Source organism: Vicugna pacos, chromosome 1 (assembly GCF_048564905.1).
Source record: "Vicugna pacos chromosome 1, VicPac4, whole genome shotgun sequence".
NCBI lineage: Eukaryota > Metazoa > Chordata > Mammalia > Artiodactyla > Camelidae > Vicugna > Vicugna pacos.
In genome coordinates, this window is record NC_132987.1 from 19462211 (window position 1) to 19488527 (window position 26317).

Consider the following 26317-nt stretch of genomic DNA (forward strand, 5'->3'; position numbering starts at 1 on the left):
AAGTTGGGAGTTATGAGTCTTAATTATCCTCCCTGGCCTGTTCCTCAGGAACCTCAAATTGATTTTCAAATTTCTCTTCTGAGTTGGATTTAACATTTTAATCTGCCTGCCTGCCTTCTGTGGGGGCTTCGCAGACACTACTGATGACAAGGAAACGAAGAATTTGCCAGCCACGTCAGATGTGCTTGTTAACAGCCGAGCTGCCCTGGTCTTGATGAGAGGTGCCCCAGGGGTCGTCTGGTCCTCGTGTAAGAAGACCCATCGTTTCCCACTCACCTTGATCAGAATGAAAGCTGGAGTCATGCCTGACAGGCAGCGGCCTCTGAACTTTGGTTTAGACTAGGAAGCTGTCCCCTGAGAGGCTGACTTATTAGCTCCAGGCATTGATAGAGCAGTAAAAGAGTCCATATACTTCTGTAATATTGATCGGGCTGCCATTTCTCTTTCTTCTGCAGCTGGAAATATGGATTTTCCTGACACTTGCCTTAACTTGAATTAAACACTTAAAATATGCCTCTGCCCCTTTGGGGTTCCCCACTAGAACATTTGAGAACTTCAGTACAAGGTATGGGTTATGGGCAAAACTTGTCAAGAGGTATAATGTGTGGCCTCGTACACCTGCCGTTGTTTATCAATTTCAGAGGCCATGCCATCCAGGAGGCAGCTTGGTGGAGAGTCTGAGCACCGGAGCCCAAGGTCAGATCCCACTGTGACCTTGAACAGGTCATTCAGCTGCTCTGCGCCTCGGTTGATTCATCTATCAAATGGAGTGAATACTTACTGGTGGTGGGGTTGTGGGTAAAGTGAGGTCATGTGTGCTCAGTGCCCAGCGGTAAATTTGGGAAGGTTGGAGCAGTGTATCCAGCTCAGAAGAAGTAAGCCACGGGGTGAGCTCAGAGCGGGCATCAGACATTAGGGGAGCCCTGGCACCTGGGACAGCAGCCCACCAGAGACGGCCCACAGCACGGAGCCTCAGAAGCAAGCTGGGGCCTGGGGCAGGAGCTCAGCAGACCTTGAAATGACTGGTTGAAGGAGGAGGAGGCTTGACAACTGGCAAAGAGAAACCTGGAGATAGGGTCCTTGTGATGGCCTCGCTGGGATCTTTCTGACACCAGATGCTGACCTTGTCTGAGGCTCTTTCTCTCCTGGGAGGTCAAAATCAGAAGATGAGTTTCAGCTTCAGCATGAAGGTGCTACCACTGATGTCAGCAATTAGCAACACACACCATGTACTTTCTCCACGCCAGCATCATGCAAAGTGCTTTATGCACTTTGCCTTGTTGATTTATCCTCCACAGTGGCCCAATATAGTAGAATCTGTTATTATTCCCATTGTGTGGATGAAAAGATTGACATCTGGAGAAGTTAATGCATTTTGGTCATGTTCACAGAGTGAGGAATGCTGGAGCTGGTGCTTGAAGCCAAGTCAAAAGATTCCAAAGACTCTGGTTTTAACCATCATACCATTCTTCCTTTGAATTTGTTGAGACTTTGACATCCAACAAACATTCCCTGAACACCTATATTAAGTCAGGCCTTAAGCCAGGCAGTGGAGTCAGGAAGACAAGTACAGATTCTTGCCTCTGAGAGCTCTAAAGGGAAAAAGGATGTGTGGAAACAATTGACAATGCAGGAGGAAAAGGGGAGGGAGGCGGAGAAGCATGGGGCATTGGAGAGGGTGCCAAGGAGGTGGTGCCCATCTCAGCTTGAGAAGCCAGAGTAGGCTTCTCAACAGAAATAATGCTTACAACTGGGTTTTGAAGTTTGTGTAGGAGTTCTCCCGATAGCTATGCATAAGGGAGAATTCTTTGTTAGCTGACAAGAGCAACTAGGATGACTCATTTTCTTAGGGACAAAGGCTGCTGGTGGTACTATCAGCTGCATGCTAACCTCTCAGTTGAGCAGCTGGCAAGCTTTTCTGTTGCCACCGTTTCCTGTTTGCAGATAAACAGCAAAAGCCTGCTTGTTAGGGTGTTTTTTGCTCCTCCTTAATTTCTGGATGAAAATTCTTGTGCATTAGGTGCCATTTGGCTCCCTGAAATTCTGACCTTCAAACAGCAGTTTCAGAGCAGGGCTTCTCTCTACCTGAAGGAGCCCTCGCCAAGCAGGTATGGGATCGCCGATGAGCATGACGTATTTTCTCAGAATGTTAATTCTACTCGAAGATGCAAGGATAAACAACAATAATTTCATATTCAAAGATATTTAGATGTTTTATAGCATGAATTGCAAAGCTGGCATGACTTTTAAGAAAGACGACATTAGCTTTGTTAGAAACATCGCAGCAGACATGGGCCACTTTTTGGCACAGCAATTCCTTCTCCATCATCAGGTGATAATGAAAAGGCTCAATGCTCTTAGGATTAAGCTTGTCAGTTTCTGGCCAGTATAACACTTGCCGTCAATCCTGTGCTTGCCCCAAAGCGAAACCACCCCCACTCTCCTAGTAGAAGGGACCAGGGTCCATTTCCTGGTGTATAAGCCAGCTCTTTCATTAAGATGTGCACCACAGTTGTTCCTCACGCTTCACCAACGATGGCTGAATTCTTACAGCAGTTTAATGTCTTGCTTGAAATTAAAATAATGGGAGACACAACCATAAGAAATCCACTATAGGCTGCGTCAAGTCATAAAACTGTAATGCTGGGAAAGCACGGCAGCAAGAAATCACTGTTGATGTGAAGGGAGAAAAATAAATATCAGCTGAGTTTTTAATTAACTGCCTCTAAATAATGAAAATGAGCAAATTAGACTCACTTTTAGTAGCAAAATACCATTGTAATTTGAATGTTGCTGTTGATTGATAGCGTGGCGTCTTTGATGGAGATGTGTGAATCAGGCGACAGCTCTCTCGAGCGTCTCCTGGAAACCACTTACCTTTTAGCCTGCGTCTGCTTTGTCCCTGGTGGACGAGTGTCAGCAGTTATTTTTGCCTCTCAACCTGTGGGAGGGGAAAGTGTGAAGAAGCCAGACACAGAGGCTTTCCCCCACCTCTAGATTCCTACAATAATTACAGTGATTATTATCCTGCCTGGAAGACAGTTGTGATCGGAGGTGAACTCTCAAGTCAGGGAGATCTGGATGTAAATGTTCAATTATGGTTGCTCTGTGATGCTGAGGACGTTTCCTAACCTCTCTGTGCTCCCGTCCTCACATTTCTGCTTGCACCAAGAGTGGCTCTAAAGCCACTGGCACAGTACCTGGCACATAAGCAGCGCTCAAGAACTATTAAGTGGTAGCAGCAGGCCTCCCACCTTGTTCCTGATTTTAGGAAGGAAGGATTTGATACTTCAGCGTTTGTAGGATGATAACTGTGGGTTTACCATAGATAACCTTTAGCAGTTTGAACCAGTTTCCTCTATTTCTAGTCTCCTGGGAGATTTTATTATGTATGGATGCTGAATTTTGGCAAATTCTTTTTAATGTCTCTTGAAATGACCATGCGGTTTTTCTCCTTTATCCTGTCAATGTGGTGAATTACATTGATTGAATCTTGCATTTCTGGGTTAAGTTCTACTTCATCATAATCCTTTTTATAAAGCTGGATTACATTTGCTAGCATATTGTAAAGAATTTTTGTCTATGTGTTCATGACAGGTAGAGGTCTGTAATTTCCTTTACTTATAATGTCTGTTAATGTCTGTGTCCGGCTTCGGTATTAGGTTAACACCAGCCTATTCAAAAGAGAAAGTGTTACCTCCTCCTCTGTTTTCTAAAAACCAGTTATGTAGATTGGTGTGATTTCTTCTTTGGATGTGTGATAAAATTTACTAATGAAACAATCTAGGACTGGAGTTTTCTTTATGGGAAGATGTTTTCATAAAAATGTCAAATTAATATTTGATTTAAATATGATCATAACCAATAGAGTTTTAAAAATATATTTACTTTCGATTTACCTTACTCTTCTTTTCCTAGCTTCTTGATATTAGATCTTTTTCTTTTATAGTATATGCACGTAAGGCTATAAATTTCTTTCTAAACAATGATTTATCTGCATCCCCACACATTTTGATATGTTGTTTTTGTATTATCTTCTGTTCCAGTTATTTACTAATATCCCTTTCCATTTCTTCTTTGATTCGTATACTGTTTAAATGTGCTTTGTTTAATTTCCTAATATCTGGGATTTCTCTAGATCCCTTGTTATTAAACGTTAGTGGTTTCCAAGTTAATCCCGCTGCAGTCAGAGAAGGGACCCGAGGATTTAGCCCTCTGCATCGATTGGGTCCTTGTATGGTCAGCAGATGGTCTTTGTAAACTTGTCATGTGAGGCTGCAGTGAATGTGTGTCCTGCAGTTAGATGTATTGCTGTATAAATATCACTTAGGACAAAGTGGTTGATAGTGTTGTTTAAATTACCTATGACTTTATGGATCGTTTTTCACCTTGTTGTTCTAGCAGTTACTGAAATTCTCCTACTGTGGTTGTGGAGTTGTCTGTTTCTCCATTTAATTCTGTCCATTTTTGCTTCATGTGTTTTGAGGATCTCTAATTAGGTATATATGCTTTTATGATCACTCTCTCTGCCTTTTATAGTTGTAAAATGTCCTTTCCTGGCTTCTTGAACATGTAAGTATCTGTCATTGACCAAATGTGGAAAGTTTTCAGCTATTATTTCTCTGAATATTATTTTTGCCTCATTCTCCTCTCTCCTCTTTCCTGTGACCCCAAATACCTGCTATATTGGACTTTTTCATATCAACCTACAGGTCCCTGAGGTTATATTTCTTTCTAGTATTTTTTCTCTTTCTACTTCAGATTTCTCACAGGTCACAAAAGCTCTGTTTGTTCCCTTTCAGTCTTTGTTCTCTCTTTTCTTCAGATTGGCTTCTTTTTCATTGATCTGTCCTACATTCAGTGACCTGTCCTTCTGTCATCTGCGTTCTACCATTAAGTCCATCCAGTGAATATTTTATTTCAAATATTATCCCTTTTAGTTATTTGTACTTGATTCTTTTTTCTTTATTTGTCTGATGTAATTTATATCTCTTTATTCATTACAAGTGTATTTTCTTTTATAGCCTTACACACCTTGTAAGAACGTTTTTGATATACTTGTTTGAGAGTGCAAATATCTGATGTCTCTTGAGGTGGGCCCCTGTTTTTGAGAAAGGGTCACGTTTTCCTGATTGTTTATGTAGCAAGTAAGTTTGGATCGCATCCTGGACGTTTTGAATGTTATGTTGAGAAAACTCTGGATTATTGTGCCCCTTCAAAAATCATTGATGTTTTGCTTCAATAGGCAATTAACTCAACCCAAACCATAAACTCTCTCATGCCTGCTGTGGAGAGCAGTTCAGATCTCCGTGTAGACGGCTTTCAGTCTGTCCCCCACGTGCATCATTCTGGGGCCAACCTAGAGTCTAAACATAGAGTTTGGGCTTCCATTTCCCTGGCTCACTCCTCTCTAAGATTCCTCCCTCACGCTCCAGCAGTCCTGTGTCCCTGGCCAGAGATACAACCGGCTTTCTATCAGAGTTTTAACCTCACTGCTCCACCAGGGCCACAGCCGCCCTCAAGGCAAAGAAGCAAAACAGAAAACTCATGAATGTACTTAGTAATACTGAAATGCACACTGAAAAAATGGTTAGGATATTAAATTTTATTTATATGTATTTTGCCACAATGTTTTAAAAAATGATTTAAAAACAGAAAAGTTGCCCAGTGCTAGTAGTTTCCTCTAATTTTCTACTCCCCTCCAAAAATCTGCCTATTTTTAATCACTCTCCAGATCCGTAGGGTTTTTTTTTCTTTTTCTTTTTCTTTTGAGCGAGGAGTGGTATTTTCCAAGGATATGGGTGTTACTGTGAAAGAGTCTGTGTGTTAGGAGCCTGCTCATCCCCTGCAGAAGCAGAACCCCCAGGTCCTTTTCCTTGTACCTGTTAAAACCCCAAGTTTTCTATCCTCCATTTGTAAGGACATAAGCACAGGGCGTTACATTTTGTGTGAATCTGAATTATTCTCATTAGAAAAAACAGTAAATCTATGGCCATACCACCCTGGATGTGCCCGAGCTCATCTGATCTCCAAAGCTAAGCAGGGTCAGGCCTGGTTAGTACTTGGATGGCAGAAAAAGGACAATAAGTATATTGACGTAATGTGATGGTATGCAATATATAATTATTATTTTTTAAAAATTATTAATTTATTATTAATAGAACACTAATGTAATATTAAATTTCTTTCATAAAGATAAAATTTTCTTTATAAAGGGTTACACATTTTCAGTTCTGGTGATTAAGTGATTCTAAACTGGAATCCTATTGCCAAAAGACTTCTACCTTAGCTGGTAATTAATGAAAGCCATTTGTCAGCACATACATCTCAATTTGTAGTGTGACCAGTGGGCTAATATTTAAATATTCAATGTCATGAAAAGCTCAAGATATTTTTTGCCCTATAATAACAACGCCATCCAAGCAGTCGTTAAGAGACAAATCTAATTCAGAGCCTGACAATCAGCACTTTGGGAACTTGAGCTAAATTTGGCTTAATCATCCAAAGATGGGCTGTTTTTTAAGAGGGAGCCTCCTCCTAAACATTAGGAATCATGCTAAGAAATAAAAATCAGCATTAAATCAGAACACTTCTATAGTTAGTGTGGAATGCATCCTCTCTACTTTATGTTTGTTTCTAGGGGAAAATTAGCCTTTAATGGTGTTCATGTATTATTAATATTAATAATCATTATTAATGTTATTAATAATGCAGAGCATCCATGTCTAACAAAAACAGAGTTAAAGCACATGTATAAAATATATTTTCTAGTAGCCTCACTCAAAAAGTAAAAAGAAACAGGTGAAATTGATTTTTATTAGTGTATGTTATATAACCCAAAATAGCCAACATTATCCTTTCAATATCTTATCAAATAGAAAATTATCAAGGAGAAATTTTACGTTCTATTTTTCATTTTTAAAAGTCTTTTCAATTCATATCCAGCCAGACTTAACAAATTTTCCAGTAACTGTATTGAGTATCTGCCCTTAAATTTGCATTTAAAATGATAAAAATTAGATCAAATTAAAAATCCAGTTCCTTGGCCCTACCAGCCACATTTCAAGCGTTCAAGAATCACACTGTGGGTAATAACTTACACATTGAAAAGTACAAGGCAGAGCATTCAACAAGTCATTCTTTGAAGAGAAACTTTCATTCCTTATCTATCCAAGTCTGAAAAACACTGTAGATGAGAAGAATTCAGAATCAAGTAGAGGAAAAACATAAATTAAAAAAAAACTGGATTTAAACCTCTGAGTGGTTCAGTCTTGATGCTGTATAGGAGACCTCTGTCTGGACACGGAGAAAAAAGGGACAGGAAGAGATTCCAAAGGGTTTAGCTGTCAGCGTGATTGATACCAACTGTAAGTGAATAGTCATGGTTAATTGAGGAGCACTATTCAGCCCCTGTATCTTGAGAACTCATTAAACTCAAACACCTTTAGTTATGGTCCAATGTGTAGCTTCTATTTCTGAGACCCAGCTGAGAGCTCCAGGAGAGTAAGGACAGAGCCTTAGGCTTCTGGGGACCTCAGCACCTAGTAAGACTCCCTCCCTGCAGGAAGCAGATTCTTACAGCACTTTTGTCGGTGGAGGGAATTGGACGGCAGTGAAGGGCCAGTGTATTTGTTTGGGGCTTTTTCACTCTCCAGGAAGCTTCGACATCTGTTATTTTCCCCTAAAGGACAGGAAGGAGTTAGCTGAGCTAGATTCCAGGTAATGGCTGAGAAGTGTGTCTGCCTCACCTGTATCCAACAGCTATGGGCAAACAAGACCCCTTTATTTGTGTGTGTGTGTGTTTGTGTGTGTGTGTGCGTGTTATAATGTTTTCTCTTTTTCTTAATGAAGGACAATTGATTTAGAATATTGGGTTAGTTTCAGGTGCCAACTGATTCAGTTATACATATATATGTATATATCTGTACCATTTTTTCCATTCTTTCTCATAGTTTATTATAAGATATTGAATATGATTCCTGTGCTATACAGTAAATCCTTGTTATTTTGTGTTGTAATTTTTTTGTTTTGTTTTGTTTTTTTATTTCAGAGCTTTTTTTTTTTTTAGTTGAAGTATAGTCAGTTTACACCTTCATTTTTTAATAAGATTCTCTACCCCTATTTGACAGGTCCCCATTCCCTGATTGGCAGTGTGCCAGATATTTATCCCCATCTGATAATTGTATCTGGGCCAGTAATTTTTGAGACACAGGTTTAAAGTACTCTTTTGTCAAATATTAGAGACACCATCACTGTCCTGGTCAGTGCAGTTTCCTTGCTCCCTCCTCCTCCCGTCCCCTGCACACCTGAGCAGAATGATGGACACCTCAGGACCAACCAGTGAGGTCAGCAGGAGGGGTGGAAGTCACTGACACTGGCAAGGGCACAACAGTGGAAGTAGGAAAGAGCCCATCTGGTCTGGCCAGCCGTCACTTTCTGCTGACTGCCTCATACAGCTGTGGTGAGAGTTAAATTATAGAGCTTTACACAAATCACTCAACCCAGTTGATGCCATAGCAAATTCTCAGTTTAAGAAAGAAAAAAGTACCACTCGGACTATAATATGATGACCACAGGAAGATGGCTTTTTTCCCATTTCAAAAATGAGCAAACGAAAGTGTGGAAAAGATGAACTTTTTTAAAGTTTCAGAGAAGACAAGTGAAGAATCAAGGTTTGAATCGAGGTTTATGTGATTCTTAGGCTCTGACCTATACTACCCTCCTGCTATGAATAGAAGCATGAAACACTATTGTAAAGAGAAAGACATGAAGAAAGAAGCTGTGAGATACACACACACACACACACACACACACACACACACGCCTGTGCGATGGAATACTACTCAGCCATGAAAAAGAATAAAATAATGTCATTTGCAGGAACATGAATGGACCTGGAGACTGTGAAGTGAGCCAGAAAGAGAAAGAAAAATAGCATATGATACCACTTTTATGTGAAATCTAAAAAAAAGAAGAAAAAGGACACAAATGAACTTATTTACAAAACAGAGACAGACTCACAGCCATAGAAAAAAATCTATGGTTACCAGCGGGTAAAGGAGGTGGGAAGGGGTAAATTGGGAGTTTGAGATTTGCAAATACTAACTACTGTATATAAAATAGATAAACAACAAGTTTCTCCTGTATAGCACAGGAAACTATATTCAATATCTTATAGTAACCTACAATGAAAAAGAACATGAAAAGGAATATATGTTTGTATATGAATGACTAAAACATTATGCTGTACACCAGAAATCAACCCAACATTGTAAACTGACTATCTTCAATAAAAAAGAAAAACAGAAAGGTTAGTATTCAGAGGACACGGTCTCATCTCAGCAGTTATTTAAGCTGAAAGGCTTTCTTCCTTGCAGCTACAGCATTCCTCTGTGGTGGCTACAGGACAGCCACAACTGATTCTGGAAGTATTTAGGGGCGAGTTTGACTGGTCCATCATCACAACCCCCCAAACAGACACCTACTGCAGCCTTGGCAGGCAGTACTGTATTGACTCAGCTCTGTGCATCTGCCTCCTTCTCTGCTCCACGAAGACAGAGCTGATCTCTGGTTCATCCAAACCACCCACCCCTGGCCAGACATGTCACCATATACAGCGAAGCAAGCTACTTGTTTTCACTGTAGCCCTAAATAAATGTCTGCCTCATTGTAAACACCCAATAAATGTGAGCTGCAGTGAATTTTATTAATTATATATTTTTTCACTTTCTTCTTACTATTTATTTTAATGCCCAGGGAAGATTTGCTGAGAGAATAATGAACATGGCACATTTTTGTACCTGGAGCCCTTCACTTCCAGACCGTGGGCCCCAGCCAGACCAAATGACTGCCCAACATCTCTTCAGGCTTTTCTTGATCCAGTTGGGACCAGCTGAGCCCTGGGGACCTCTCCAGATCTCTCAGCATATACTTTAGTTGCTACGTCATTTATTCTTTCAACAAATGTCACCAAAGAAGAAAAAACATGCATTGTCTTCATTGGGGTTTTTTTAGCAACAAAGTAACCGTGCTATGTTAATCTTACAAAAGGAGGCGGATTTTGATCTCAGCATAAAGCTTCAGGAAAACAACTTTTAAATCAAAGAGTATGTTTTAGTTTTGCTCAGTACTAAGTAGACAGAAAGCTATAAATGGTAACACCCCCCACCCCCCACTTTGGTTTCTAATGGAAAAAAGTACGTTGCCAATATGCATCTAGTAACTCGCAGGCAGGATTTATTATCATTGCAATAATACCAAGTAGATAGACCTTTATGTTTTCCAAAGTTCTTCCACATTTAGTGTGTCATTGTGGCCTCACGGTACTTTGGGGATTAGGCATGGCTATATCCCAGTTGTAAAGAAGAGGAACTTGGGAGCTGCCTAAGGTCACACAGCTGAGAAGAGCAGAGCTGGGACTCAGACCAAGACCATTTGCTTGCATTGATTGGCCTGTCTGAGATCTCCCTGGCATCCAGGCACATGATGGAGCAGCCAAGTTCAAGAACGCTCCATTGAATCTTTCCCTTTACTTTCTAGTTTTAGAGGTTCAAGTTTTTAACTAAAGTGGGAGGGCTTAAAATCAATTTTTTTTATAAGTATAGATTTCTCAATTCAGCCCTAATTTGATATTGTGGACATGATTACCTCTTGATGTGACTTACATTTGCCCTTTCCCATTATATTGCACCCGAAGTGACTAGAGAGGACTCCATGCAGAGGTGTACACTTTAAGAAACTCACCCGCCCAGCCCTCCGGCAGTGTGCTCAGTGTTCACTGCCTGCAGGTGTGTGTGCTGGGAGGCCAGGGTGTGCAGCTGAGAGCAGGTGGTACCACCCTCCCTCTGGAAGGACCTCACCAATCTGGTGGAGAAGCCTTTACAAGACCTATCATTTTCCTCAAACCTGGGGTCAAGAACCTGGCCCGCTGTTGGCTCCAACAAGACTAGCTGCAGCTTGGGGTAGAGTTTTTCTCAAGGGGAAGCTACATTCATTTCATGGTTCTTGGTATGTAAGACTGATTCGCACCCTTGACTCTTGCCCAATAACGGCCATCAGCAACCGCTACTCCCTATGAGGAGCAAAGTCAAGCAGACAGACAACACCCCCGCCCCCCAAAACCTCTCCCCATGAGGCAGGACTGGCTGAGATTTTGTAAACGCACAAGATGCGGTCTTTGGGCAACGATAGTCAGGAAAATAAAGATGTGTAAGCATGGCTGAAGTGTAAGGTACTTCGAGGAGCCAGACTGGTTTTTAATGACGCATGTGACATACATTCAAAATATTTCTGGTGGTGAAATGATCTCCACATTCAGCCTCTTCCATTCTCAAACATGAGAGGGAATTTGCCAGAAGTATGTGAGTTTTCTTCAGCATAATGACAGTGATAAGAGCTAACGCTTACAAAGTACTTAACTTCGTGCCAGGCATTGATAAGTGATTTGCATGTATTAGCTCATTTAATCTCAACAGTCAATAATACTATGAGGTAACTATTACAGTATCACCCCATTTTGTGGATGAGAAAGTAGAAGTGGAGAGATAAGTGAGTTTCCGAGGGTCCCACAGCTAGTTGATAGAGGTAGGATTCAAGTCCAGTCTGACTCCAGAGCCAGATGTGAAGCATCCGTGCTTGGATGAAGATGCGGAAATGAAGTTCCCAGACCCCAGCACTCTGTGGACATCAAACTCCGCCTAGTTACCCGCACCACAAATGCCCCAGCTGTGCGATACAGAGAAAATTGTGTTGCTCTGAGATCGGGAGTTTTCTGAGAGGTGATGGGTGATTTCGAGTATCAGGAACAGGGTATGGAATCATGATCTGGGCGGAAACTAAATTACAAGCTTTTGGGTTTCATGACCCTTTTATGCTCTTAAACATTCTTAATGACCCTCAAGAGCTTTTGGCTAGGTGGGTGCGATCCATCAATATTTACTGTGTTAGAAAGTAAAACTGAGAAACTTGCAAATGCTTATTTATTAATTTATTTTAAAATCGCCATAGTAAATTCACTACATGGTAGCATATCACGTAATTTAACCAAAAACAATTTTCTGAGACAAAATTAGTATGAAGAGTGGCATTATGTACACTTTTGTAATCTCTTCAATGTCTAACAGAGGACAGCTAGAACCTCATAGCTTCTCTGCCCTCAATCTGTTGTGATATGTTGTTCAGGTCAAAGTAGGTGAAGAAAAAAATATGGCCTCACCCAGGTATATAATTGGAAAAAGGAGGAATCCTTTAAGTTTTTCAGATAATTTCAGCTATCCTTCTCTGATACGACACAAGAACTCCGTAAGTAATCGTTTCTTCAAGTTTGGCTACAACAAACAGCCTGAAAGCACATTGATAAACTTATTCTCCAGTCTTACATCAAAATCCGTTGATCCATTTCACACTTTGAATGAATCTGTTACCCATACGTTCTGCATAACTGTATGCATTGATCATTTGGAAGATACCAGTTTATTGTTAAGCAGGTCTTTCAAAAGTTGACCTATTTCATTATACAATATCAAACAGTCACGTTCATTAATATCATGACTCATCTCATCAGGAAGGTATTTAAAGCCTGGGTACATTGTCAGACTCACTGCGGCAGACACAGATTTTCCAAAACTGAAGTCTCAAATGTATCACGGGCAACAAATACTACTAGTTCTTTTTCTTGAAGTTGACAGGCTTACTTTAAAAGAATGTCTGCCACACACTCAAGTTTGAATAAACATAGTTTGTCTGTCAATCACTCTTTCAAGTAAAAACAACATCCCCTACAAAAAGGTCCTAGTACAGCTCCCACTCAACTTAAATGACACAGATGCTTTGCCTAGAGACAAACCAGCATACACTTGCTCCACAAAGATGCTTTATGTGAATTTTTTATTTTGTCACAAAGTATTAAAATATATGTACTCAAGGATTGAGCTTTAATAAAATTGATAACATTTACTGCATCATTAAAGCCTTTCTCAAGTGAATTGGCCTTCTTTCTTTATTTTTACTGTTACTATATGTCGCATAGAATATAAAGGCACCAGCCCTTTCATTCATCGTTGCTTTTATACCATCAGTGCAAAGATCAACACAATGAAAAGGGCAAATAAAATCTTAGTGTTAATATGATGATAATTTTGACTCTGTGGACCCACAGAAAGGGTCTTGGGGATGTCAGGGGTCTACAGACCACACTCTGAGAATCCCTCTCTTAGAACATCACAGTGATGAGCTACACGAAAGAACAAAGAAGGCCCTGGATTTAGATTCAAAGAGCCTAGATACCAGTCCTCGATCTGTGCCTTCCTATCAAAGCGACCTTGGGTGAACCACTTAATCTCTCTGAGACTCAGTTTCCTAATCTGACAAGTAGAATCAACACAGTCTGTTGTTCAAGGGTAGGAACAAGATACATTCTCAAAGTCAATTTCGTTCATTCATTCATCAATGTCATTCATTTCCTCCACAATTCTAGAGGAGGAATGTAGAGACAATTACACCAGTTTCTGCAGGTGGGTCGGGAGATGCGTTACTACAGAGGAAAAGGTAATTGTGAGATAGAGACAGGTGACTGAGGGGCTGGGACCACGTGTCCCATCCAGACACTGCAGGTCTGGCCCATCAAGGGGGCTCGTAGTGAAGCCACGACCTTAAGCCACAGCCACTGTGAGATGCTACTGGCCCCATTTCCCCTCAGAGCCTGGTACTGGTCCAGAGTGCAGGTGCACTGTGCATCGTATCCCGTACCTAGTCCCTGGCACACCAGCTCTCCCACCTGTAAAAGCAGATTGGAGAACAAGATTTTAAAAGTGATATTTTTATATGGAAACTATTAGGTCTGGTCATTTACTTTTAAGTACATCACTCTCCCACTGCAGTGCTTTACTAGTAATCACAAATTCTAGTGACAGTCCTCAGGAAAAATCGAGACAGCCGAATGTGTCACACACGGATGCTGGGAACCGCAAGTCTGAAATCTCCTTCCTCCTCCAGACCCCATACCAGGATGTTTCTTCTGTCATCTCTCTCTCAACTTGCTGTGTTTTTCATTTGCTATTTTATGCCATTCTAAGTAAGGAAAAAATTAAATTTTTAATTATTAGCAGGGATTTTACCATTTATCTGTATACCATGCAATGCCAGTTTTCAGTGCAAATAGAGGAGCCATTAAGTGCTGTGCAGAATCTCTGAAAATGACAGAATTTGCATGTCGCCATAGCTCACGTATGCATATGTGTTTAATTTTTTGCCAAAGCATCGTGAATGCCACACAGACCATACTCAACTGTTTCCATTTCACTTCTTGACACGCGCATCTTCTACCAACGTTCTCTGCCTTTAGCTTGCTGATAGTAAGGACGGCGCGAAAAGAAAAGGCAGGATGGGTGCTTTTATCTTTCCTTTTCCTCTCTGTCTGTTTTCAGCACAGGTGGTTGGCTACTACAGAGAAGTAACATGAGTAAGAACGAATACAATGAGGTTCTTTGGTTGGTTGATCATGATTCTTTAGACCCCCTTACCTTTTTTCTGTGTTCAAAACAGTTTGGTTCAAACAGGACAGGTAGCCTCTCTCAGGGCTGTCAGCTCCCCGCTTACTCAATTAATCAGTCATGGAAGTCACGTGCTTCTCATGGAGTCCCTCTGACCTCCCCCCTCACCCCGGGTCCACCGGAATGCTGCGCTCTTGACACATCCTGAACGCTAGGTGTAAACGGGGAGCGAGGAACAGGGAGGCGTGCATATTACACCCAACTCCTATGCCCAGGACATGTTCCATTGTCTCATCGGACTTCATTTACAAAACCCAAGTTCAAAGATGAAATTATTAAGAATTTCAACATGACGATGGCAGAGCCTTAACCCAAGCTCAGAGCCCTCTTGAGCACAAGGTTCTGTGTGGCTCCCAGGTCGCACATCCATAAAGCTGGTCCTGCTCCATTGTCTCTACTCCTGCCACACAGGCCTCTGTAGTCCCTTGTCCCTTCCTGCTGGAGGGCACTACGGTGTGCTACCCCCTCAGTTCCCTCCCGCGGGGCCTGGATGTCTCCCTCTGCCTCTTCCTGTGATCTCAGCTCAGCCATCACATCCTGAGGTTAGACCTCCCCACCCTGCCTGACCAGGTTGAAACTCACTTCACACCAAGTAGCCCTCCCTCCACGTTAAGTAACACAGTTGCCATCCTTCATGAAGGTGGGTGATTGACTGCTTACTTCCCTCCCCCGCTGGACGGTCAGCAGCTCATAGGTTAGGACTGGGTCGATTTTGTTCATCACTGTTTCACCAGTGCTGGGCTCACAGTCCCTAATGAATATTTATAAGGTGAGTGAATGGGTGAATAAACGAACAGATTTTTTTTTCAACTAGAATACAAGTGTCAGGTGAAGAGCTGGAATAAATAAGGGTGATGTGTGCTCTAGTTTTTATTCACAGGGACTAGATCTGATCTCAGTTTGAGCTGGTGCAAACCAAGTGAGCATGGCATCGCCCTTGTTCATTTCACTGTCTCTTCTAGATGGTAATGAGCACTCGAGGACTGGGTATCCTTATGTCTTGAGGAAACCAGTTCGTTTCCTTTGTGTCTCTGGCCCCAGCACAGCACCTCACATTTATTCTACTCTCGAAGAATATTGGTACTGTTGAGTTGATTGAGCTGGATTTAGCTCAATAAAAATATGTCGCCCTAAGGTTTACTTTAGCTCACCCTCCCCTGGTGTTTTCTCTTCTCCCTCCTCCTTTTCCTTTTCTTTTTTTCCTCTCTTTTCCTCTTGTTCAGGATTTCTGAGTCTTGAGAATTGCTTTAGTGGTGATCAAATGTCTCCAACAGAAAAATAACCCTCATTTATTTTTGGTTTAACTGGATTCTTCAAAAAGAAATGGCCTGGCTGGTCTTAGAATCACGGCAGTCTTAGGGACCTCCAGAGAACACCCCAGAACCAGTCTGAGCACCTTCGCTGCTAATACTCCCATATTGGCATTGATCTTGGGATAGAATCATGAGGCAGGCACTTCAGAAGTTCATGCCCTCAACCCCAGCCAATTTAGAGCAGAAAGGAAACTTGAGGATGGGATGAAAGCCATTCCCCTGCCCTGAAGGCAGCAGAGCTAGCCGTGTCCGAGAGGCTGTACAGACAGCCCTGAGCAGCGGCGGCAGAACGAGAACCAGCCTTCTTGTTAGAGCCTGGCCCACAGCCTGGCTGTCTTGTCCATAATTCCTCAACCACATTTGAGAAATGGCCAGGAGGGGATGTAGTGAAAATGGAGTGTTCATAATGAAACTGAGGATCGATGAAATAATAAAAAACAAAAGCCTAAAGGTAAAATTGGTATTGATTGACCATCTCAGAAAACATTGTTAGTAAAAGATCAGGGCACACTTCCTATATGTAAAATGGGGGCTTTCTCTCTCGAGCGAGACTTGAGCGGGAATACTGAATGCTCCTGGAAGCAGTCCCCGGGGTGGGCCCCTTATACGTTCTGGGGCTGCTTGGAGACGGTGCGGCAGGGCAGGGACATGGAGTTAGGAGTCAATTACACCTGGGGTTTTTACACCAACTTTAACTCTGTGACCTTGAGCAAGTAATAACGCCTCTGATGCTTTTTTTTTAAAAATCTGTACAAATTGGTATAAAACATCTGCCTTGCAGGTTTGTTGTGAAGATTAAATGAGACCTTGTGGGTGGAGGTACAAAGCTTGATGCCTGACCCAGAGTGGCATGCAGTCATGTCCTCCTTTCTCCTCACGGTGGTCATTCTTTGGAACAGCTGGGCAGGTGCCTGGTCACCTTGAGAATGAGGACCCCCTGAACTGTACTCTGCAGACACCTCACCCTGGTCCCAGCAGCGCAGCAGGGGCAGTGTCAGACCAGGGTTGGGGCATATCAGGTAGACATTGTCTGCACAACGCCATCTTTTGGGCCCCTTCACAGGTGACAGTTAAAACCCAGAGAGTCAATATAATTTGACTGAATCAGTGAGTAAGTGGTGAACCTGGAACAACGTGACTCAGGCCCTTGGGCTCAAGCCTGAGTTTCACTCCCCCACTGCCTATAGCTGAACCCCTGCTGCCCAAGTCACCCCTTTGCACCATGAATGATCTTTCTGGACATCTACCCATCGTCTCCCCAACAAGTCTGTAAGCTCCCTCAACCCAGGAAGACAATGTGTCTCAGTTCTTCCCAGGGCACGTACTATAGGGTTTATCATCGGGGTTCAAGAAATAAGCATCCATCAGTTGAGAAAAAGAAGATATTTTCATAGACTTTTCATTTGAATGCAGAGAAATTGTTATAATACACATTAACCCAGGTGAGGGAGAGAGATGCATTCATTTCACATGTCTGGCCCTTTAAGCTTTTCAGGCTCTGCGGGGACTCTGGAACTCACATAGACTCACCCCCAACTGTTTGGAGAGAAAGTAGCAACTCTGAGTGGTGTCCCCCTCCACACAGGGAAGTGGTGGGTGAGAGACATGAATGGGGCTGGGGGAGCACAGGGGGAAGGGGCTGCAGCAACGTGGGGTGTAAACCAGGAGTAAAGGACAGAGCAGAGCAGGGCTGCTTGCACCCACTGAGCAAAGAGATCACCTGGGGACCCCGTTAAGATGCAGATCCCAACTCAGGCGGTCTGGGCGGGACCTGGGAGTCTGTATTCCTAACAAGTTCCCAGGGGATGCCCAGGCTGCTGCTTCACAGAGCACACTTTGAAGTAGCAAGGATGCTGTCATGCTCCATCAAAAGACCATGAAAAGCTTTGGCCTTTTTCTCTTTTCCTCTGCAGTGATTTGGCTTTTCACTGGGGGCAAATTCCTCAATCTCAGCCTGGCCAGAGGACAATCAGGAAACCTGCTAGGAAAAGTGGCAAACTGGGATAACCAGCCAGCTCCCCTACATAATGACTCCCTCTTTTTCCTGCCGGGTACACCTGATGGTGACATTTCGATTTTACCATCCAGGAAATGAACATGTCGTTCTGGGTCTCCGGAGGCCACTTCTGGTTTGATGGTTGTCTACGTGAAAGAGATGGCCTAGGGGTGTCGGGTTTGCAAATCGGGTCCATTCGAAGCTCTGTGTTCAGTCTGGCGGTTCTCAGGATCCCCCTCTCTGTACTCCATCCTTCTGCAGGGGAAATTTGCGCATTCAAGATCCACGGCCAGGAGCTGCCCTTCGAGGCTGTGGTGCTCAACAAGACATCAGGAGAGGGCCGGCTCCGCGCCAAGAGCCCCATAGACTGTGAGCTGCAGAAGGAGTACACGTTCATCATCCAGGCCTATGACTGCGGCGCAGGGCCCCGGGAGACGGCCTGGAAGAAGTCGCACAAGTGAGTAGCCTGACAGAGCTCCCTGGACCCCTCCCAGCCCGCCCACTCATCTCCGTTCACATGCTGCTCTTCGGATATGCATGCCCAGTGGTCATACCAGGCTGCTGTAGCCTGCCCGACTGCTTGCCAGGCCCTGCCAACATCAGCCTGGGCCACTTTCTACACCTGGAATACTCTACCCCTCTGTGTCATGTGAAGATACTCCTATTTTACCATCAGGACTGAGTTCAGGTGTCACTTCCTCCAGGAAGCCTTCCATGAGCCAGCCCATCCCTGCAGACCTGATTGGGGCCTTTGCGCCCGGGGTTATTGCCAGGCCACCTGCTTCTCTCTGTCACAGCACTTTCATTTTGGGTTGTAACCCTCTCCCATATAGAGTTTGGCTCAGCACCTAGCCCAGAGTAAGAGTGGTTCGGTTCTTACTGGATGGAGGAGTGAATGAGTAGGGGAGGAGTGAAAGAGGAACAGGGAGCTGATCTAGAGGAAATTTGTTGCCTAAAGCCAGGTGACAAGGAAGGTCGAAGAAGGGGAGGCATCTCTCTGGGGTGGGCTCATCTCAGAGAATGGGGCACGGATAGGTGGAGGGGTCTCCGTGGGAGGGAGGACAGAGCACTCAGACCACAGCCGCCCAACTGGCTTGTGGTTTCTCCACCCCCTAATCCTTAGAAACCGAGTCAGTGCCCGTTAGGGGTGTGGGAGGATGGTGTGAGTCTTTTCTTACCACCACTTCTTTCCTGCTCATGGTCCCAGGGCTGTGGTCCATATCCAGGTGAAGGACGTCAATGAGTTCGCTCCTGCCTTCAAAGAGCCAGCCTACAGGGCCGTCGTGACAGAGGGCAAGATCTACGACAGCATCCTGCAGGTGGAGGCCGTCGACGAGGACTGCTCCCCCCAGTACAGTCAGATCTGCAACTACGAAATCGCCACCACTGATGTGCCTTTTGCCATCGACAGAAACGGTGAGTGTCCCGAGAGGATCCTGGTGGGTGGGGGCAGGGAAATGGCGCCACTGCTTCCAGACTGAAGGCCGAGTGTGGGCTCTGAATGTACTGGACAAGTGATGTCTCCCTTGCCACCCCTGATCTGGGCTGTGTCTCCCAGAACTCAGTCTTGCACTAGAAGGGATGACCTTACAGAATCAGCACCCCAGGCCGATCTAACACACCCCACAGTACCTTGGAAACCTACCCAGTGAATATTCTCTAGAACTCACAGTGCCACACATCTAGATATTGAAGATGGGTGGGTTTTTGGGTAGAATTTTCCTGTTGCCCTCCAGATGTGAGCCATGCTGTCAGCTCAGCCAAATCTGAGTTTCCTGTATCACAAGTGGTAAGATCATCCTCCACCACCACAATCTGCTGACTGCTCCCAGACAAAGAGATGCTGAAACGTCTTCTAAGCTATAGCTCCATTTAGGAATCTTTAAAGCTTTTCTCAACATTTTTTAAGAATTTCCACCCCAGTGAGAGTGAAGAATGAAAAACCCTCCTACCACACTTCGATCTCAAACTGAACTTGCTGAACTGAAAACAGTCCTAGAAAGCCATTGAGATATTTCCCCATCACCATTATTTAAAAACTCATTGTAGTATAAACACCACAGCCAGAGTTCCAATCAACCCATCCCATTTTAACTATAATTCTCAATAACTTGATATTAATCAAATGATAATTATTTGCCAAGTATATTGTTTCATTATTAGCATGAGTATGTGAGTATATGTATATTGCACTCCCTTTGTTTCAAAGAGGATTTAAGTACTGTGCAAAGGTGCAAAAGTTGCAAAAGCTCAAGTCCATCTACTCCATAAAAGTTTAAGTGATGGTGCTGGGGACTGGGAGTGAAGATAGAGGGGAAGTCAAAACAGATATGGCCCTGCCCACATGGAGCTTACCATCTAGTGAAAAGAAAAAGTAGGAAGTCAGGCAGCATCCAAGGCGGGTTTGGTGCACAAAGCATGCATGAACCAGGGTTAAATTAAGCGTGGTGTTAACCCTGAGCCTCCTGGTAGCCAATGCCTAAAGAGAAGTACCCTCAGTCACTTGCTCACAAATCTTTGGTGCTTCCCATGCCTCTTGATGTTGAGATCAGGGAGAAACTTAACCTAAGACGGAGTCTTCCTGCATCCTGAGATCTGCAGTAGATTCCACAGGATGGAAACCAAGGAGACATCCTCATCCCTGACCTAAAGGAGTTTACAATCTGTCTCGGAAGATGAAAGCAATATTCATAAAACAGACAAAACATTAGGAAGGGAGTTTCCTTGTAAGAGGCTAAAACACATGGTGCATGACAGTAACACACCTGGACATCACTAAATGCTAATTGTGTAGGACACAAAATCAATGCACAGGAACATAAAGGAAAAAATACTGGACTTTAATTAAAGTTTGTTTCAGGACTAAGAAGCAGTAATTTCAATTAGTAGAGAGCCTATCAGAACTGCTCCCTGTAGCTTTTCCCGCAGGCCTTGTGAAGTGGCTGGTCTGCCTCCACCACAGAGACACACATCTCACACACACACACACACACACACACACACACACACACACCCCACTCAACAAAAGATGAAACACCTGCTTGTATGTTTCTGATCCCCTATGATCAGCTGTGCAGTCTATGTCCACAGGAGCTTTGGAATCTGGGGAGTGACAAGTGCTTGCCAAAGAGCGAGCCTGGACAGGAGGAGGTGTCTATGACCAGTGGTCCCCTTGGCCTCCTGCCTTAGTCTGGAGAGCCACAGCCCCCGGAGGGATGAGATGCAAATTCCTTCATCCGAGGGTAAACTGCCCGGGTCAGGAAGATAATTACTCACCTTGATGAGCCATTTCACTAAACATATGCCAATTTATTTCCCTAGCTGTCTCATTAAAAGTGAGTCATGATCCTTTGCCAGGCCTGTGCCTCCAACACTGGTTTACAACAGGAGATGCAGAGGAAAGTGGGCACTCCCAGGGAGCATGGGCCTCCAGCCGTGAGGTTTACAAAGCAGTTCTCCCAGTAATGAAGGCAGGACCTAAGGGCAGACGCAGAAGCGGTTTTCATTCTAATGAGCTTCCCAATTGGCCCTTATCCATCACTTCTCTGGGCGACCTTCCCAGGTCCTTGAAGAAGTTATTTGCGTGCACATCACAAAAAGCACTGCTGAGTTGGGGGCCCAGTCATTCAGGCCCCATGACTTTTAGTAGATGGCCTCTGGCCCCTCCCCACTGCCAGGCTCCCTGCTTGTGGGGGAAGTAAGGGGAGCAGGGGAGCAGGGAGGCTAGGCGACGGGACACGGAGTCAGCCTGACCCATCTTGACACAAGACTCAGCCGCTTCCAACCAGAGGTCCTCGGCCTCCCTTCCCTTGACTTCCTCCCCTGTGAACCATGGCAGTGACAGTCTCTGCCCCATTGTGGGGTGCCGAGGCCTCAGCGGGAGGCAGTACCTGGGAGGATGTCCACAGGGCCCTTGGCATATAGAGTGTTCCATCCACCTGGGTGACCAGGACATGAAGGCTATTCACTCCCCATAGAGTTCCAGGCTGAAATCATGAGCAGGTAACTGAACTGGTGGCATTGCTCCCCTCTTGGGAAGTTTTAGATCCATTTCAGGTGGCTTCTGGGTCCCCATTTTCTAGCACTCAGCTGATATCCCTGAGATCGGTAGGGCCTAGATCCTCACGTCCATTGAATTGATGGAAAAACTGATTCCCAGAGCAAAAAGGGCTGGCCATACAGTCTGCACGGTGGCAGAGTGGGGACTGGAGCCAGATCCCCTGAGTGTTGGCCCCAAGGTCTTTCCACCAGTGATGTTATCACTGTCCTCAGTGGTGTCTGACAGGAAAACATGGCACTGATATTTAAGGTCAAAAATACAACGTTGTGTCTTAATCTTATGCCCACCACTGTGTGTGGGGGGGTGGGGGGGGAGATATCTTTGACAAAGTTACTTAAACCTGGCCTTAGATCCTCCTTGTAAATTGGGAATTAAATCTCATGCCTGTGTAAGAGGGCAGCATACTGCAAACAAAGCAGTCACCAGAGTGTCGGTGCCCACCAGGCACCCAGCCAGGTGTGGGAACGGCCACGGAGGGAGCAGAGGGCTCCCAGTGACACCCAGTCTCCACTCGGCAGACCTTTCTGCCATCCAAGCGGTTACTGATTTCACGCAGCCTCCGCTGAGCCCTCTCCGTGGGCAGGCTGCCCGGGTGAGTAACGGACCCTGGACGCCTGTGGGTAACATGTGTCCTCGAGTCTGCTTATTCTCCAAGTAAATGAAAGCACTTCTCTTCCGTCTAAATCGCAAAGTAATGCAGGCCTTTTGTGGGAAACTTGGGAAGCCTAGAAAGGCACCGAGAAGGAAGTAAGTCACCTGTCACCCCACCTAAGATAACCGCCACTATTTTGCCTGCACTTTTTCTGTGGAGTTTTTAAACAAAGATAAGGCCACAGTTTCCTTGCTTTTCTTTAGCTTCCCTTTTTCACTTAACACTCGATTATGTGGATTTTATTCTATCCGTAGAAATGCTTCATCCTGACCACCGTTAGTGCTCAGCCATGTTCCACCTAAGCACCGATTCATGCTCAGCTTGCCTCTTGCTCTGGGGCATCCAGTTTCTTTACTGTTTTTCAGTGTAACAAATAATGCTTAGATGAACCTATTTGCACCTTTGTCTGCAATTTCTATCATTTTCCGGGGATCGATTTTTAGATGTGGACTTGCATGCTCAAAAGGTTTGAAGAGTTGCAAAGTGCTCGGCCTGCGTAGCTTTCCAAAAGGGCCTCTCCCATTTCAGTTCCATCAGAAGGAGGGTGCAGGTCAGCATGTTGTCTCATTGCACCCCCCGCCCCACTTGAGTTTCTTACACAAGGTAGGTGCTGATACTTATTTGAGAATTGGCTTCCCAGTTTCATCTGGAACAGAGAAATAAGTCCAGGGAATGGAATTTGCCTGAGCTAACTGTGGACTCAGGTCTCCTGAGAAGGCATTACTAGGACAAATCATTCAAATGTGGGGGGAAATAATACAATTGCAACAGAAAGCAAAACCAATGGCTTTTTCCCGATCTTTCAAAAATTTTTTAGATGGGTAATTTATCCAAACATGAGCCTCCCCCTCATATAACTGCTGGCGACAATATTATACACTCGATTTTACCTAACACTTGAAATTCTGTGCTCTGAAACCCATTCTCCCATGCATGAAGTCGGTGGTGGTGGAGAAAGTAAATTAGTTTCGCAGACAATTTCATTAAGACTTGTTACAGGAGTGGAGCTGCAGTAAATTGAGCCAAGGATTGCAGGCTCGTGTGTTTTTCTACCACAATCAATAGTGTTTGGTCTGCTTAACGTCACACAGATTGTAAACTCTGAGCCACCCTCTTCTAAGAGGTATACCTTTTGAGAGCCATTTAACTTCAAAGAAAGAGAAAGTTAAAACTTTTTATTCAAAATTCAATTCCATGTTGCTGAGACAGGACTTCTCATGGTTATTGACAGTGCTTCTGCCTGACAGAAGTCTTCCCCTGTGATGGCTGTAACCACAAACGAGTTTGTTAACAGAACCCACAGGGAATGTTACCAACTCCATCCTGAGCTGTTCCAGACCTGTGTGGGGCACCAAGCTGAGATGGAAACAAATATTTGGAGAAAAAGGAAAGGGATTCTGCACACCAGCCACAAGGCCAAAGAGACAGCAAACCTATTTTTATTCAGAGATTCTTTTTTTTTTAATTGAAATATAGTCAGTTACAATGTGTCAATTCCTGGTGTACAGCACAATGTCCCAGTCTTGCGTATACATGCATATATTCGTTTTCATACTCTTTTTCATTAAAGGTTAATGTATTGAACATAGTTCCCTGTGCTATATAGAAGAAACTTTTTAAAAATTTATTTTTATATATAATGGCTAACATTTGCAAATCTCAAACTCCCATTATCCCTTCCCAGCCCCTTTCTCTGGTAACCATAAGATTGTTTACTATGTCTGTGAGTCTGTTTCTGTTTTGTAAGTGAGTTTATAGTGTCCTTTTTTTCCTTCCTTTTTTTTTAAGATTCCACATATGAGTGATCTCATAGGGTATTTTTCTTTCTCTTTCTGGCTTACTTCACTTAGAATGATAATCTCTAGGTCTGTCCGTGTTGCTGCAAATGGCATTATTTCATTCTTTTTTATGACTGAGTAGTATTCCATTATATAAATATACCACAACTTGATTGGCTTTGTTAAAAGAAACTTGACTTCAAATCTGTGATTACAGTTACATTTTTAGAAACAGTCCAGAGCAGACAGCAGAATAAGTGAGTCTAATTCTTGGTACAATGTCTTGGGAAACTCTGTACACCCTCCCCTCACTACCGCTCATCTCTGCCTTCGCCCCCTCCACACCTTCACAGATGCTCCAAGCACCTGCTCGTGGCCCAGTACTGAGTACTGTTCTACTAATATTGAATGATGAGTGGCTCAACTTTTCCCACCTTTAAAACACTTAGGAGTCATTAGGGAGTTTTCCTTTAGTTTTGATGAAATATTAAGATAAATCTGAGTCAGCCACCCCCTGTTGTCTTTATTTGCTTGTTGTTTTTTTTTTAATTTCCATTTTCTTGGTTTCACTTCTGGTAAAGGATGATAATACCATTTGAGTTCTAATTTGCTGTCAGCTCCACCATTGGGGAAAAAAAGCAAGAATGAAATCATTCTCTACAAAGGAAGACTTTCCTAAAATCATGTGTAATGTATAGTGGGGCCCTCATGTCCATGGTTCCTCTGCATCCCCAGATTCAACCAACAACAACTATGATCATTATCAAAAGAAAACTCTGCATAAAATTGAACCTGCATATTTCAAACCAGTCCTGTTTAAGGGTCAGCTGTATATACCTCCATTAAGTATCTATTTTTCTAGTTACATTATAGAAATCCCTTAATATATAATCTCTATATCCCTATGTAATCTCTATAAATATATATGTAAAATATCTCATATTGTATATAATATAGAATATCTATATATAGAAAAGGAATATTTTTATCTCTGGGAATCAAAAAGTATAAAACACATGTCAGGCCTTGATTCATTTTTTGACAGCAAAATTATATTTCAGCAAAAATAGTCAATTAAAATTTCACTCATTGATTGCCAGATGTTTGTTTCAGAATCATAATATCAAACCCCTAGGAACAAAATCACATAAATGGCTCAGAAACAATGTCTGGTCTCTCTTGGAGAAGAAAAATGTCTTTGCCACCAGGGCAAGAAATCTGTTATTCTGTGTAGCTTTCAGAAGGGAAGTCACACATTTTCTTATTGATTTTACTTCCTGTTTGGTAGCAAAATAATGTGAGAAGAGGCAGTGAACATTCCTGGCGATGAGCCCAGATGTTTTTTTAAAAAGAAGTGTCAGGACATTTCTGAATTCCATCTTTTTCCCAGAGATTTCGTGTGAATGAGCGCTGGGCACCCTACAACTGGGACTCAGCCATGTGGACGCACTTTAGGGTTGTTCTCTGACAACTCTGTCCTTAGAAGCACAACCAGTTGGATTCCAGATGTGTGTTCAGAATCCCCTGGCTGTTCCATTCCACAGCTGGCATGACTCCAGCCAGCGGTTCCTGGGAAGCCGTACCCCTACTTGCCCTTGTTTTCACAAAGAGATAGAGGAAGGGGACATTTTGTTCTGGTGAAGGTTGGAGGCATGCAGAAGGGATTCTGAAGCACTGCAATGTGGTTTACTTGATCTGAAATGATTTTCAATGTCCCCATGTCCTCAGGCAACATCAGGAACACGGAGAAACTGAGCTATGACAAGCAACACCAGTATGAGATCCTGGTGACCGCCTACGACTGTGGACAGAAGCCCGCAGCTCAGGACACCCTGGTGCAGGTGGATGTGAAGCCAGTTTGCAAGCCCGGCTGGCAAGGTAGGCCTGCTCTTGTCAGTCCTGTAGAGTGAAGGCAGCTTGGCTGCCTGGGTGTATGGGAGTGGCTGGACCTGCCCTCAAATCATTGCAT

The 26317-nt window shown here is 43.6% G+C and overlaps 1 protein-coding gene across 4 annotated transcripts in view; it reads left to right on the forward strand.

The window, feature by feature from the left end:
* The window catches only part of CLSTN2 (calsyntenin 2), a 593109-nt gene that overhangs the window by 437654 nt on the left and 129138 nt on the right, over positions 1 to 26317 (forward strand). For all 4 annotated transcript variants that reach the window (XR_012071294.1, XM_031677155.2, XM_072958352.1 and 1 more), the window contains exons 3-5: positions 18120 to 18315; positions 19066 to 19274; positions 26077 to 26226. Coding sequence is in view for 3 of the 4 variants with exons in the window: in XM_031677155.2 (XP_031533015.2) it covers positions 18120 to 18315; positions 19066 to 19274; positions 26077 to 26226 (555 nt within the window). In the remaining variant the exon portion in view is untranslated. The remainder of the gene's footprint in view (positions 1 to 18119; positions 18316 to 19065; positions 19275 to 26076; positions 26227 to 26317) is intronic.